Source organism: Festucalex cinctus, chromosome 3, assembly GCF_051991245.1.
Source record: "Festucalex cinctus isolate MCC-2025b chromosome 3, RoL_Fcin_1.0, whole genome shotgun sequence".
Classification (NCBI taxonomy): domain Eukaryota; kingdom Metazoa; phylum Chordata; class Actinopteri; order Syngnathiformes; family Syngnathidae; genus Festucalex; species Festucalex cinctus.
Window position 1 is genome coordinate 7,139,862 of NC_135413.1, and position 14,145 is coordinate 7,154,006.

The 14,145-nt window shown below is 43.0% G+C and overlaps 1 protein-coding gene across 2 annotated transcripts in view; it reads left to right on the forward strand.

The window, feature by feature from the left end:
• Positions 1-14,140, forward strand: part of ccnd2a (cyclin D2, a) — a 96,822-nt gene extending 82,682 nt beyond the window's left edge. For both annotated transcript variants that reach the window (XM_077515589.1, XM_077515590.1), the window contains 2 exons: positions 3,622-3,770; positions 10,487-14,140. In XM_077515589.1, coding sequence (XP_077371715.1) covers positions 3,622-3,770; positions 10,487-10,660 — 323 coding nt within the window. In that variant the 3' untranslated portion in view covers positions 10,661-14,140. The remainder of the gene's footprint in view (positions 1-3,621; positions 3,771-10,486) is intronic.
• Positions 14,141-14,145: the final 5 nt, after the last annotated feature.

Sequence of the window (14,145 nt, forward strand, 5' to 3'; positions counted from 1 at the left end):
CAACGATTCGATTCCTTTTAACTCAGTGGGATTGCGAATGGTACGGCACAGTTGGCGAGGGTATGATCAGATTACTTTTTTGTTTTGTTTTGTTTTTTTTTACATACGTTTGAAAATTACAGTACTGTAAAAGTGTCATGTCTTTGGAGGATATGTCTCTTCCCCCAAAAAAGACAATTTGATAAATTTCTTGATATATTTCAATGTGGAATGATTTGATTCAGTTTGGTGTGACACATTTGTTCATTTATGGAATCAATTATTATATTGTTTATTCCATCAATTAATCAAATAATCAGATACATTTTTGTTTACAATAATGTTGCATTGTGGAGTTCAAAATATAAAAAAAATGTATCCATCATGCATGCGCCACCATGCCCAAATGAGTACAAAGAGCCCGAACCTTTTTAATAACTGTGATTGCGCATATCAGCTTGTATCTTCCCTTTATTAAGTATTATTTTGTGAGAGGGGTTTATGTTGTTTTCACCAATCCTTTTGAAGCTGATTCAGTCACTGATTCGGTCATTGTTTTGCAAAATAATTTCTGCTTTTATGAAGGACTATAGAAATCAGACAATAATTACTCTTGAGAGGCTCTAATTTGGACAGTTCTAAGTTTAAAAAAATAGCTTTAAATGATTACGTGATTATTAAAATATTAGTCGATTTTAATAATCAATTGTCGATTAATCAATCAATTTTCGCGACTCTAGTGTAGTTTAGACACATTGCCGTGAACTACCACATTATAGTATGTATGACATTTTCTTTTTTGAATGATGGCACATTAGTGGTAATAGTGACTTAGTAATCCTAAAATAATGTTTAATCTTCACTTTTACTAAACATGGTGAACAGGCAGGCATGACATCCGTACCATACAGGACCTTGATTTATTGCGTTGGAAAAACAGGAGGGAGTTAGAGAGGAGAGTTTGTGATTTTTCTGCCAGTTTGTATGGCTGGCGTTCAACTCTCCAGTGTAAATGAATTTACAAGTTGAGCGCGCAATACATGGCAGCCACCCGCAAGGACGGCGTGTGCCATGTAGGGCAGCAGACGCTATGTGACCAGAGGCCAGAGAGGACGGAGTTGCAGACGGCAAGTGAAAGGGCCATTGAAGGCGTCGAGAGGCGCGCCAGACGAGCGCTGACACGGAGCTTTCCATCGGAGGCGTGCGTCCCCAGTATACGACTGCACAAGGCTGCGCGCGCGTGCCTTGTTTGTTGTGCAAAATCTGCCACAAAACTGCATCTGTGCCACCTGTGCACGTATATTACACCGAGTGTCAATCCATGTATGTCTCTCTTTCCCCCTCCCGGAGAAAGTTGTACTATTACAGCAGTGATGTAATGCCGAGGGTCTTTTGTGCGCGCTTTCCTCTTGGCTGGAGGTGGCCTTTAATAAATCGGCCCCTTGGCAGAGGCCCAGTCGCCAACACAGGGGTGTATAATAAGTTCATTTATTTGTCAACACCACGAGAAAGCGGCCGGCTGCGCATGTTCAAAAGGCAGCGAGGGGCTTTGGCTTTCCAGCTATCAAAGGGCCCACCTCTTTGATTCCAGCCGGAGGAAGAAAAATCTCCTTCACGTTTGCTTTGCAATGGAATATGGCAATATGTTAATGCGCAGGCTGTCCCTGCCCCCTCCCAGGAACAGAGACGTGCTTTTGGGGGGGGTGAGGGTCACCGGAGGGCAACTCTTTTCTTCCCGCAGAACCTCACGAGGGGTCCGGACGCTGCAGAGATGTCAAACGTTCCCGTCTTTTCTCCTTGTCGCCGCTGCTGTCCAGCCCTCCGTCTTCATCTTCCTTTTGCTGTTGACCCCCCCGCGTCTCTCAATGGGCTGAAATGAGGTGATGACTCCGGACAATGGAGTGGCACTCTTCCGCCTTCCCTCTGGCCGGCCGGCCCGCCACTCTATTAATATGCTAAAAGATAGGAGGGCCGCCAACGCAAAGCAAAGCGCGGGGCATGTGTGTCATTCAGCCCCGACCCCGAGCGCGCTATCCAGAAAGAAAGGTAGAAGTTGAGCAAGACGTCCAGAGAGATGGCGATTCTCTCTCCCTCGTGACCCCCCCTCACGCCTTGCCTTCTCGGGCTTCTGGCCCGTTCACAAGCTGTCTCATTTGCATTATGAATGACAGTGAGGGGAGCTAACAAGGTTATTGGTCTTTGAGACGCGCGCCTGTGACCACACGTGGAAAAAGGACCTACAGCAGTGAGCATTGGCACAGGCACTGAGCCTCTTTATTCCTCCCTTTCCAAGCGCTCTGGGGCTTTTTCAGCGAGCACACGATTTACTCAGGAGATGGAAGAAAAGGGGCCGGCCTGGGGAAAAGGGGAGGTGGGGGTGCGGGTCTGCTTTTCAGCTCCTTTACAAGCCAAGTGAACCCTCATTATCCAGGCTGCTGGTCATTAGTGAGCGCTGCGTTCAGACTGTGCGCTATAGAAGGATTATTTAGCAGCTGGCTGGTAGAGTACCAAATCCTACACTATTGTCTCTTACATTCCGTACTTTTTTGAGGAACATATTCATTAGAATCTGAAATTTTGAAACACCAGATGAACATGTAATCCTCTGCTAAATAGACAGTCATGTAATTCCTGGTTTAAAGTAACAAAAAAAAAGTTACAAAAACTGAAATCTTGGACTTGTAACCCTCCATTCAAAGGGCGTCATTTTCAGTCGACAGCAAGTGGCAAAATGGCCGCCACATGAGATGGATAAAAAAAAAAGGGTGGATTTTGTTGCTGAATTCACAAACACAATCACAATGCTGACAAGTGGGGGCACAATGGCACGTACAACATTTTATTTTAAAGAATGTTTTTTGGGTTTACTTCTGTTTTAAACATTTAAATGCCCTTTGAATGGATGATTAAGGGTCCAAGATTTCAAGTTACTAAAAAATGAAAATGATTAATAAATCCCTATCAGATTACGTGGTGCCAGCGTAGCTCAGTGTTAGAGTGGTTGTCTCACAACCCAGAGGTTGTGAGTTCAATCCCATTGAGCAAAATACTGAACCCCCAGTTGTTCCTGATACTACCTCATTAGTAGATGAAGTAATCATCAAATGTAAAGCACTTTGAGGGCCTTGTAAGGTTGAAAAGTTCTACATAAATGAAGTTCCATTTACCATTTATTTCTGAACTGTTTCTAGGAAAATTAGGCAGTGGGTAACAGAAATTCATTAAGTCCATTGATTCATAAATAAATAAATGAATAGATATGACATAGAAATGAATAATTTTGTTTCTGTCAGAATTGGAAGTGTCCAACTGCATTTGAACACACCTCATGTCTCGTGCGCAGTGCGAGATGTCAATGTTTATACACGCCTGCTAATACCAGAGTCGGTATAATACAATGACAGTGGTAAGGCAAGCCCAAATGTCAAATGCATTTGAAAAAGACGAGTCAAAAACGCTATCATGCCACCACATGGGCAAACTTCAAAATAAAGCCTTCCTCGTGTTGTATGGGCGTCAATTCATTATTTGGGAAGCTTTTATTCTGAAGTTCGCTTTTGTGTGAGCGGCATGTTAGGTATCACAGAAAATGGCCTCATCTCTCCCACGTTTACTCCATTAACTTTTTTCCCTCTTCAACAGATTTCAGATTCGCCATGTACCCTCCATCCATGATTGCCACAGGAAGCGTGGGGGCGGCAATCTGCGGCTTACAGCTGGACTCTGTGAACCAATCCCAGTGGGGTGACAGTCTGACAGACCTGCTGGCCAAAATCACAAACACAGAAGTGGTGAGTTTTTGTTTGCTGTCTGGGCTTGGAAAAAGGTGGATCTGACCAGCTGTACAACTGCACTGCATCATATTTGTGATCAGATGTATTTTCATAACCAAGGCAATTTACTATGTAGTGTCTTTGTTAGAGATGGATGGGTACCAATACCAGGTAAATGTATCAGGGCAATACCAGCCTTATTTCAAGGTATCTGTACTCATGACAGTGGTGACAGTGGCCGATACAAAAATCACCAGTGGCTGTTTTAGGATCAGAAACTGGAAATCAGAAGATTAGATAATGGACATTAATTTCATTACATTTTAAAGAAAACACTATATTGGCATGTATAGGTCTTTCTTTAAAATTACCTGTCACTCTTTTTTGGGGGGAAATAGTATGTATCAAACGTACTTGTGGTTTCGCTGCTTGGTATCAGTCACTACACGAGTACTCTTACATCCCTTGTCTTTGTTCTTCACGCTACAACATCTCATGGATAGGAGAACATTTGTTTCCTGAATGTTTGTCAGAAAGCTGACTAGTTAGCAAGTGTCAGCTTTTCCTCTGAGTCGGGCCTCCTCATATAAACAATCCTGGGAATGTTGCTGTGGTGGGTAAGACGAGTCCAAACAGCGACGGGACCTTGCGCGATACCTGGCATTTATCACCGCACTGGAAGCCTCAAGTCTCAACGTGCTTACGCTCGTTTGCCGTCACGAAATACAGCATTGGAGACAAAATTCATTTGATTTGGACCCAAATTGACCCCTTCACCTTGAATTGGTGAGCTCAAGACTGCAGAGAAGCGCCAATCAACTGAAGGGCTTCAAGAATGGTGGTGTTTGGCTTGCACTCGTTGACTTAGTTGGAACAAGAATTTGTGTGTGCTCACTACACAGGGGGCAGATAGCTGTTGCCCCCCCGACCGCAGTTTGTTAAATCCCGGCCCAAAAGGCGTCAAAGGAGGAGGAGGGGGAGGTGGAGCATCAGGCTCGCATGGTGACAATCGAGCCTCTCCCGCCTCGTCCTTTTGCTCCTTGAAGCGTCGCGCATGGACGCCATGGCTCCCTCTGGCGTGCGCTGTGTGAAGTCCCGCTCGCCGGCCGGCCGGCTGAGGAAAAACAAATAGCAGCACAGGACCGCAGTGTGTTTAGACTGCACGCTTCGGGACTTGAGGGAATGAAGTCGCTCTGTGACTCTCTGATCAACTCCCCACATTCCTGGATCCAGACAAGCCGTGCTTTGCAGCGCAGGCTGGAGGCGAGGCAGAGGGCACCTTTCCTAACTCAACATATATATGAGGGACTTAAGTATAAACTGCTTAAGAGCCAGCCAAAAGTAAACAGATGTTTTGGTTTGTAAAATTGCTCATGAACTTCTATCAGACCACCGGTAGTGAGACACAGCTTGAAAATGGGAATCCACACTAACTTGTTGCTTATTTGCATTCCGATGTAGTCATTGACACGGTCACAGAGATTGTTAGCATAAGTAGATCCTATGATACACCAAAGGGTTACCTTGATGACAGTTTCGACTGCAGTCGCCATGCCGCAGGTTTGAACCAAACCCCGGACACATACAGTAACTTTCTGTATTTGTATTTGGCCAGCAAGAGGCTATCGCTAGAGCTAAGCTCAAGAGCCATGCCAAGTGTGAGGGGAAAGTTTTGCCATCATGACCGAGGCTGCCCTCTCCTGGCGCCTTGCTGGCATCTGCGCTATCCGCAAGTTGAGCTTTTCCAATGGAAATGTGACGAGGCCCAGTCACCACCATGGGCTGCTGGAAAAATGTGTGTCACGTCATGTGTGTGCACACACACCTGGTGTTCCCAACTGTGCTGCCTGTGAAGGATAGATGATAGTGATGTATCAAAAAAGAGATACAGTAAAAGCTATAAGGTCAAACAAATGTGTTGTGGTGTCAAAATGTCATCATTGTAAAAGATTCAGTAACTGTGCGACAACCATCTGTTTGGTTCACCTGGAAATCTAACAAATTAAAAACACTTTAGCACTTTAACTAAATTGATTTATTTATTTATTTTAATCATTTTCAGAAGCGTTGTTAAACTCAGAACTCCGTAGTGCAAAATAATGCATAGAAGCAAATAACTTTGCTGAAATATTTAATGTACTTTTGACCTCGAGCTTTTGGTCATGGCTGATGTCATCTGTTAGCGTATGCTCAATTGCTAACGTAGCCAACATGTTCATTTTATGTCAATGTACATATTAATTGTACTGTAATACAAATTTTCTGTTGATAGCTGCTGGCTCGCCGCATGACGTGGTTCTAAACAGACTTCTATGAAAGGTCTACTGTATACCAAAGAACTTGTTTTGGTCTTTCCTGACATTTCACATTAGCAATTAGCTTCTTTAATGGCTATTTCCCCTCTTCCTCCCTTTTTCTACTTTTCTTGTCTTTTACAACTTTGTAGCCATTAAACTGTAGTTTGAGATCTTGTGATATGATTTACTGAACGGCCGCAGCAAGCGAAACGTGTTTATTTTGGAAGATCGGCAACTGTTTTGGGCCCGCAGAAAAAAGAATGATGGCATTTTCTATAGTTAGGATTTCCATTGTCAGCCTCTTTCTGGAAGATTCTTGAGATAAGTGTGTCGTCTGTTGTGTGCGCGCTCTCCAGCGCTGACCATCGAGCCGCCCTGTGTGGTGCAGTCGGCACTTGAAACGCATTCCACGGCTTCACACATTTCTTCCTTTTGGTTTAGCCTGTCTGCGCGACTTCCCCCTGCCGCTTGTGTCACAAAGGCCGCCCAGGATGGAATAATGTGTTTGCCTTGTCATACAGATCGATTGCTGCAATATGCTTGAGGTGTGAGGACCGTAGCCACATGGAGGGAATATGAGACCGTCATGTGCTGTCCGGTTTGAGGCACCACCACAAAATGCCTCACTTAAGCGCTCTGTCTTCAGCGATGTTGGTCTTCGCTATGCAAGCACCTCGATCTTCCCTGAAAACGCTCCCAATGTTTCCAGTAGTCACACGCTGAAGTCATTAAACTTTCTCAAATAAAACCTATAAGGCTTGGCAAGTGTTCGGAGTTGCCGCTCTGCAGAGTCTGTGAGACTGTCTTATTCGAAATGAAGGCGTGCATTCTTGCGGTAAAACGCAGGCAGTTGCTTTACATGTTTAGAGCTCTGCTGAGTGTTCTCACAGGAATCGAGATTTTATAACTGTTGGGGCACATGCTGGTGGGTGGGTGCAATGGGTGTGTTAGTGGTCCCCTCAGAGGATGGCCCCCAGTTGGCTTTCCTTCATGTCTGACCGAGTCAAGATCAAATCCATATTCCCGGATTCTAACCACCAGTGTGTCGAAATAAGATTTAGTGGTTGCAATTACTTCAAGCTGGAACTAAATCTGAAGAAAAAAAAAAAAAACTCAATAGGCACAAATAGATAGGACTACATTTCAGAAACTTGTCTCCTACATGTTCTAGCCTGTAATCTGAATTGCTGGTTGACCTTTGACATCATGACCTTTTGTCATAAGGCATGTGTTGCTCCTGAAGAGCACAACTCTGTTCTGAGTTATGTCTTGTTTCTTCTGAAAATAAAACACAGGCTCTCCAGGTTTAAATAAGCTGCAGCTTTCTTTCAAAAAAAGAAAAAAAAGGGCATTTTGAGCCAAGAAACTTTTTTTTTGTGCGTGTTACAGTATCACATAGCTAGAAGGTAGTGTTCTCCATTAGCGCACTCAATTGTGAACAAATGTTCCCGCAGCACCACCAATCCAACATCTGTGGGATTCTTCTGCTAACAATCTATTCAACAGTCAGCACCACCATAGTCGCCCACCCCCCACCCCTCCCCCAAACCGTGGGCCAGCCATCGCAGACGGATATGAGGGCTCAGTGCTGTTGAGAGGCTCCTCTCCCAGGTGGATTCTCACATTGCCCGAGCGCCTTTGATGGTGAAAGGCGAGCCGGCCGGCTCTCCCGTGGATCCCCCGCAGGCAGGCAGGCACAAGGACTGGCTCTCGTTAAAACGCCACCACCTTTGTGCCCCCGCAGGAGGTGGATGTCATTAACTTAGCTTTGGTACTACCTGTGTTTTCAGACGTGGTTGTCAAGGCTACCTCTGTTTTCTCAGCGCTTGGGAATGGCCAAGGAACTGGCGGGAATGGTCGGGCGCCTGGTCAGGGACGGCAGATGTGCACGTGTGTAAGGCTCGCTGTTGGGCGTCCGACCCCGGTGGGCTGACGTGATGTGCTTGGATCTGCGTCGTTTAGGCCCCTCAGCCTTGACGCTAGTGGGAGTTGCTGGGAAGTCCGTGATCATTTAAAATGTCTGGCATCCAGGCCCCGCCTCCCCTCAAATTCTATTCATTCACAAAGATAGTTGTGAAGGGCGATTTCCTTCCTGAGCAACACTAGCAAAATGGCTCATTTGCACCAAATGGTCCAGTTTGGATTGCTGAATCTTTGGTGCATGGATCTCCTCCACTCGTTTACCATTGAGCCTTTTTGACCCTTTAGAGCAGGGAGTTTCGTTAGCGCGAACATCTTTACCAGATAAAAATGCACGCAGCGCCTCTCGCTGTTCAAATTTAACAAGGAAACGGTGCGTAATTCTGCGAGAACAAAATTAAGTGCAGCGTGTATTCGTCTGTTCGGTTTGTTTGTTTCCAACCCTCCATTGGTGGTTATTGGTTCGTTCTGTCCTAAACAACACCTGATTGGTCCGACCTAAAAAAGGTCGGCTGCAAACGTATCAGCGGGAGCAGTACAAGATGTATTCTCTGGAGTTTGTGAACTCACAAATACCGTGAGAATTTATCTTGCTGGCAAGGTTAGTGTCCATATACTCCGCTTCGTATTTTACTTGGAAAGACACCATTTTCTTGACTAATTTTTACCTGGCTTGAGACCAGGACCTGCTCGCTCTTCTTCCAAGAAGTACAGTCTTGATGTTGAAAGTGCTCTTGAGCAATGTCTGCCATCTAGTGGTGAACGCTGCGATTACAGATTCAAACTGATCCGCTACAGCAGGGGTAGACAACCCTGGTCCTCAAGAGCCACTGTCTTCCATGTTTCCCTCCACTAATACAGCTGATTTGATGAACTGGCTCATTATCAGGCTTCGGCAGAGCTTGCTGCTGATGATGATGATGATGATAATGATAACGAGTCAGCCGTGTTGGAGGGAGACATGGAAAACAGGCGGGACAGTGGCTCTCGAGGACCAGAGTTCCCTACCCCTGACCTACAGCAAAAATATACATAAAGATTTTAAAATACATTTATATATATTTTTTTTTTCCAAAATTAATCAAGAGCCACTTCAAATCTGCATGCCACTTGCCAATCGCTGTTTTTTTTTTTTTTGTTTTTTAGCAACAATACTTGCTATCTTATGTTTAGCAACTTGTAAATAAGATGAATAAGCCCTAGTCAGGTGGTTTCAGACATATCTATTGTTGGATCTGATTGATTGGAAAACAAAGGTTGCAGCCTGGGTAACAATATTCAGTTTCTCATTCACTCCCAGCCATTTTTACTGAACCAAACCCCTTCGCTCCCGGCTGTTTGACTGGATTTTCACTGATTTTGCAAGGTCCATGGAATATTGTGTTCTATTGCTGTAAAAACATGGAACCTACGGAAAGAAAGATTATAGTTTTTTCTTTCATTAGGAAAAAAAAAGTATATTTCTATGTGTTTCTATTTTTGCTGCAATTAGCATTGGAATATAGCTAAGTTTCATCATTCTTCACAAATCATCATGACCCTGGTTGATCTATTATACTCTGCTTCCATCTGCTGGTCGTTTTATGTAATTACTACCATTTTTTTCAGCCGTTCTCTGCAGTTGAGAGGCTGCATCAAAGCCTTCTGTAAGCTTTAGCATAAAATAAAATAAAAACGTATAAATACGTCTTTGGGACACTTAATGTAAAATAGAACGTATTTATATGTTTTTGGGAGCAAATAAGTTAAGGGAAAAAAAAAATTATATATATATATATTAGGGGTGTTAAAAAAAATCGATTCGGCGATATATCGCGATACTACATCGCGCGATTCTCGAATCGATTCAATAATCAGCAGAATCGATTTTTTTTTTTTTTTTTTTTTTTTTTTTTTTTTTTTTTGGATTCACACCTTGAAGAATGTTATATGAACGGCACATTAAGCCTTAATATTTTTATTTTAATGCTGTTCAAATGTGAAACAGATTGCAAACTGTTTGTGTACAGTGGCTCACGGTTATAAGCCTCAAGTTTTAGATAAATATATTCATACAAATCTTACAGTGTACATGTACAAATTTACTGATAGTATTTTCTAAATTTGAATGGAAAAAAATCGCAACAATCGACTTATAAATTCGTATCGGGATTAATCGGTATCGAATCGTGACCATTCGTATCGGGATTAATCGGTATCGAATCGAATCGTGACCTGTGAATCGTGATACGAATCGAATCGTCAGGTACTAGGCAATTCACACCCCTAATATATATACATACACACACACACACACACACACACACACAGGTAATTCTATAAAATTATCGTTCATTGTGGGGGGTTTTTGTAATATTTTATGTCTCAAAAATACTAGTGGTATCAGCATTTTGTATTGATATTGGTGACTACTCAAGAGTTTAGTACTTATACTAATGTGAAAAAGGTGGGAGGGACCATCGAGCATCTCTCATCAACAGCATTGTAAATGTTGGTTTCTGTCTTGTGACATTGCAGGATGTTCTGAAAGAGTGCCAGGAGCAGATCGAGCGCGTGTTGGAGAGCAGCCTGCGCGAGGGCCGGAAGCAGCAGCAGCAACAGCAGCAGAGCCAGAGAGGCCCGAGCAGTAAAGGCCTCGACGAGCTGGATCAGTCCTCCACCCCGACAGACGTCCGTGACATCAACTTGTGAACCACGAGAGGATTTACGACGATGAAAAATACGAATTATGAGAAAAAAAAAAAAAAAAACTTTTGTAAAAGCAGAAAAAAAGAACAAAAAAACAAAATGCTAAAAACACAAGCCCTTTAAAAGAAAAAGAACAATGCTTGCTAGTTTTTTGTAGATTTTTCTGTTCTTCAACACAAACGCCTGCCCACGAAATCTCGATTTATTTTATTTTTTATTTTTATCTAAAGCGATAGATTTGGGGCACGCTGATGCTCCGTGGTGCCTCGGATACACAGAAGGGAAGCCAATCATATTTGCATTCTGCCTTTGATTGTATAGAATGATCATTAAGTTATATTGTAACCATAGCTGGTTGGCAGAAAGTTGCATACGTTGGATCCAAGTACGGGCTTAGTTGATTTTCCTCACTCTCTATTTTGAGATATAGTCGTGTTATCGTCTGACCATGTGGAGAGGAAGACTTGAGAACAGTATGCTTAATGTTGGTGGGTCCCAAATCCAGGGCCGAGACAGGATCATTTGAATCATCATTAGTCGTCGTCGTTTGTAGTAATTATTATTAGTGGTAATAATATTATTTGACATATTTTGAGTAGTCAAGATCAATAAGCTCCTTTGTCAGGCTGCTTGCATGTGTGAGTCAATTAGTGGATTCAGCGTGCGTCTGTGTGTGCCGTCTGAATGGGATCCTGTATCGAAATTAGCAGTCGACATTCTAAAAGGCGCGAGGCACTTACAATGTTCGAAGACCATGAAGCAGGCTGAGGTTCCATGCATGCATACATACTTTGTCTATCAGTATAACAGGGCATCTATGCTGTGTCACTGCATTCATTCATTCGCAGTGTATCTCGGTCTGTTGTTGGCCGGCAATAAACTGCTGCATGGACTGTGAATGAGACGGAGTGTGCGCGAGTGAAGGGAACCTTCACTCCACTCCCGGCCCTTCTGCCAGCGTCTTTTGGAACGTCTCACGCCAGACCTTTTCCTTTTTATTACTGCCATTCTGTTTCGCTACCGCATATTGTCACGCGGTGTTACAATGTTTTGTCTCCTTGGCCCAAGGAGGTTTGCGAGCGCGCAACTCTCTTAAGACGAAGCGTTTTAGATCACATTTGAACGGCGGAGAGGACGATGCCTCAAAAACAGGAAGACGGAGGACTCCTGTGTTTGTTAGAAGGGAGGTGAGATGGATGGATGAATGAATGAATGGCAAGGAGTGTGGAGAAGCGGGGGAATGCTGCTGATTTACAGCCAGTGGCTGAATGATGACTAAAACACCCAGTAGAGGTTTGAGAGCAGAACGAGCGGGTGGAATTAAAATTCTCTTCTTATGGAGGTGAACTAGAACAGATAATTGAGTTGAATTGAAAAATGTACTGGTTTCCATTTACATGGACGCTAAATGAGGAACTAAGGCTGCCAGATCACGTGAGGATGAATTTTTTTCTTTTTTTTTGTTGTTGCTTGGAGGAGTACAAGATATTGTCAACGCATCTGGAGTCCCGCATGGGCTCTCTATATGATTTCAATGGCAAAGCACTTTGAGAACATGCTCCCCAGGAGAGACGTCAAAATGAATTGGTGGTAATTTGGAGGTGGGTGGGTCTTTCCTTTTATTTTGATTTTATTTTTCGCCTTTTTCTTTGGTTTACTTTGTAGGGCTGGTTTTCCCAATTGCCCCCTATGTCAAGCAAGAGTCACACCAAACGGGACATTCCAATCAAAACGAACATTCCTATTCAGGCAAAGACCAACTCGATCCAAGGAGCCTGCATGTCCATTTCCAAGGATTGGAACAAAAACAAAGGCCAAGACACACAGTTTCCTCATCTGTGGCTTTCCTCGACACTGTTAAGATTTTTTATTTTTTTTTGTACTTGAATATTTCTTTCTATTTATCTGCATCACAGTCATGTCACACAGGGCGGCGGCGCTCGGGTGGTCGTAACATCCAATATTTGCACATGTTCTACAGAGGCCAATAAGTTCTTTTTCTTTTGTTTTCGTTTCCAAACCACCACAAGTGATGTGTGTTTTAGTGGCTGTTCACTTTCTATGGTGCTGGCTTGAAAATGTTGGACAACATTGTGTGAGGCCATGTTGTGTGTCATTCAGTCCTCTTTGAGCTTTGCTGCTTGGAATAATCGACGAGGGGGGTCATCAGGCAGAATTTTTCTTTTTTGGACTTTCACGTGTGCTTGACGTTTTTTGTTTTATGGTTTTTTTTTTTTTTTTGTTGGTTTTTTTTTCCATCAACGACATTGCCAGCTGTCAGACTGAAGAAAATGTGGGGATGTCTTTGTTTTGTTTTGTTTGAAATTTGGCAAATTGATTTGCCAAAGCATCCAGTTTTTGATAATTGCCCTCCTTCATGTTGCCTCTGCCGGATGTAAGCTCTCACCCAAACGTAATGTCTTTCCTGCAATGTCTTGTTGCGTGTGTTATATATTGAGACCACACTTTCAATTTGTGTTTGATATATTTTATGGGGTGACCAGACCCACAAAAGGTTTTTTTTTTCTTTTTCTAAGATTTAGAGATACTGTATTCCAAAGTGAAGAGAGGACAGAGGAGGTGTGAAGACATCAAGAAAAAAAAAGTCAATATTTTTATTGAGTTATTGTTGTCTTTTTGCGCTGCTAAAAGCTATGAATTTGTTTCATTTATACAAAATAACATTACAGAGTTGTGATGTGTCACTTGAGTGTGCTGCTATTTTATAAACATTTGTATTATAATATAATTATTTTACTGCTTAAGAGATAAATTCAGAAAAACGAAGTAGAAGGTGATAGAAGAACATGAAATGAGTATTCGACTGGAAATGTTCTTTGTACAGTTTGCTTAGATAGCATGTCTCCTTTACCCCCTTTTTGAATCTATTTTGCTCTTTTTATTCAGTCACATTCTGCATCAGTGGTATATGTCCTATACCTCAGGATTACTGGCTACATACAACAGCAACAAAATAAACATACAAACCATTCCTTCATCAATACCTCTGCAGTTAGAGTGCCTGGAATAGAATAGAATAGAAACCAACAAATCAGCATTTTGTGGACGCGCCGCTGTTTGGCTTCCACTTGGACATACTGGAGGGGGCGGTCGGAACATTTCTGGGGGTGTTCTAGCATGTTTTACTCGTGTTGGTGCTACATCTGACATGTTGTGCGTGACAAGAGCGTTCCTATGATGGCCAAAGTACACTTGTTGCTTTATTCAGTCACAATCACCCTGAATGTGGATTCCCAATGTGGGAACGACGTATTTTGGTCTGGGATCATGTGCGTTTGCGTGTGTGTGTTTGTGAAATACACCTGTTATTTTTACCCATAAATATTGTGATATCTGGAAGTCTGAATGGAGCACATTTCCCTTTGACTCGCCCCCTCCTCACTAGAACCCATATCATGTACCTCAAATGTCTGTTGCACAACCTCTGTTCAATAAACTTCTGCTTTAAAGGGTGTGACACCACATCA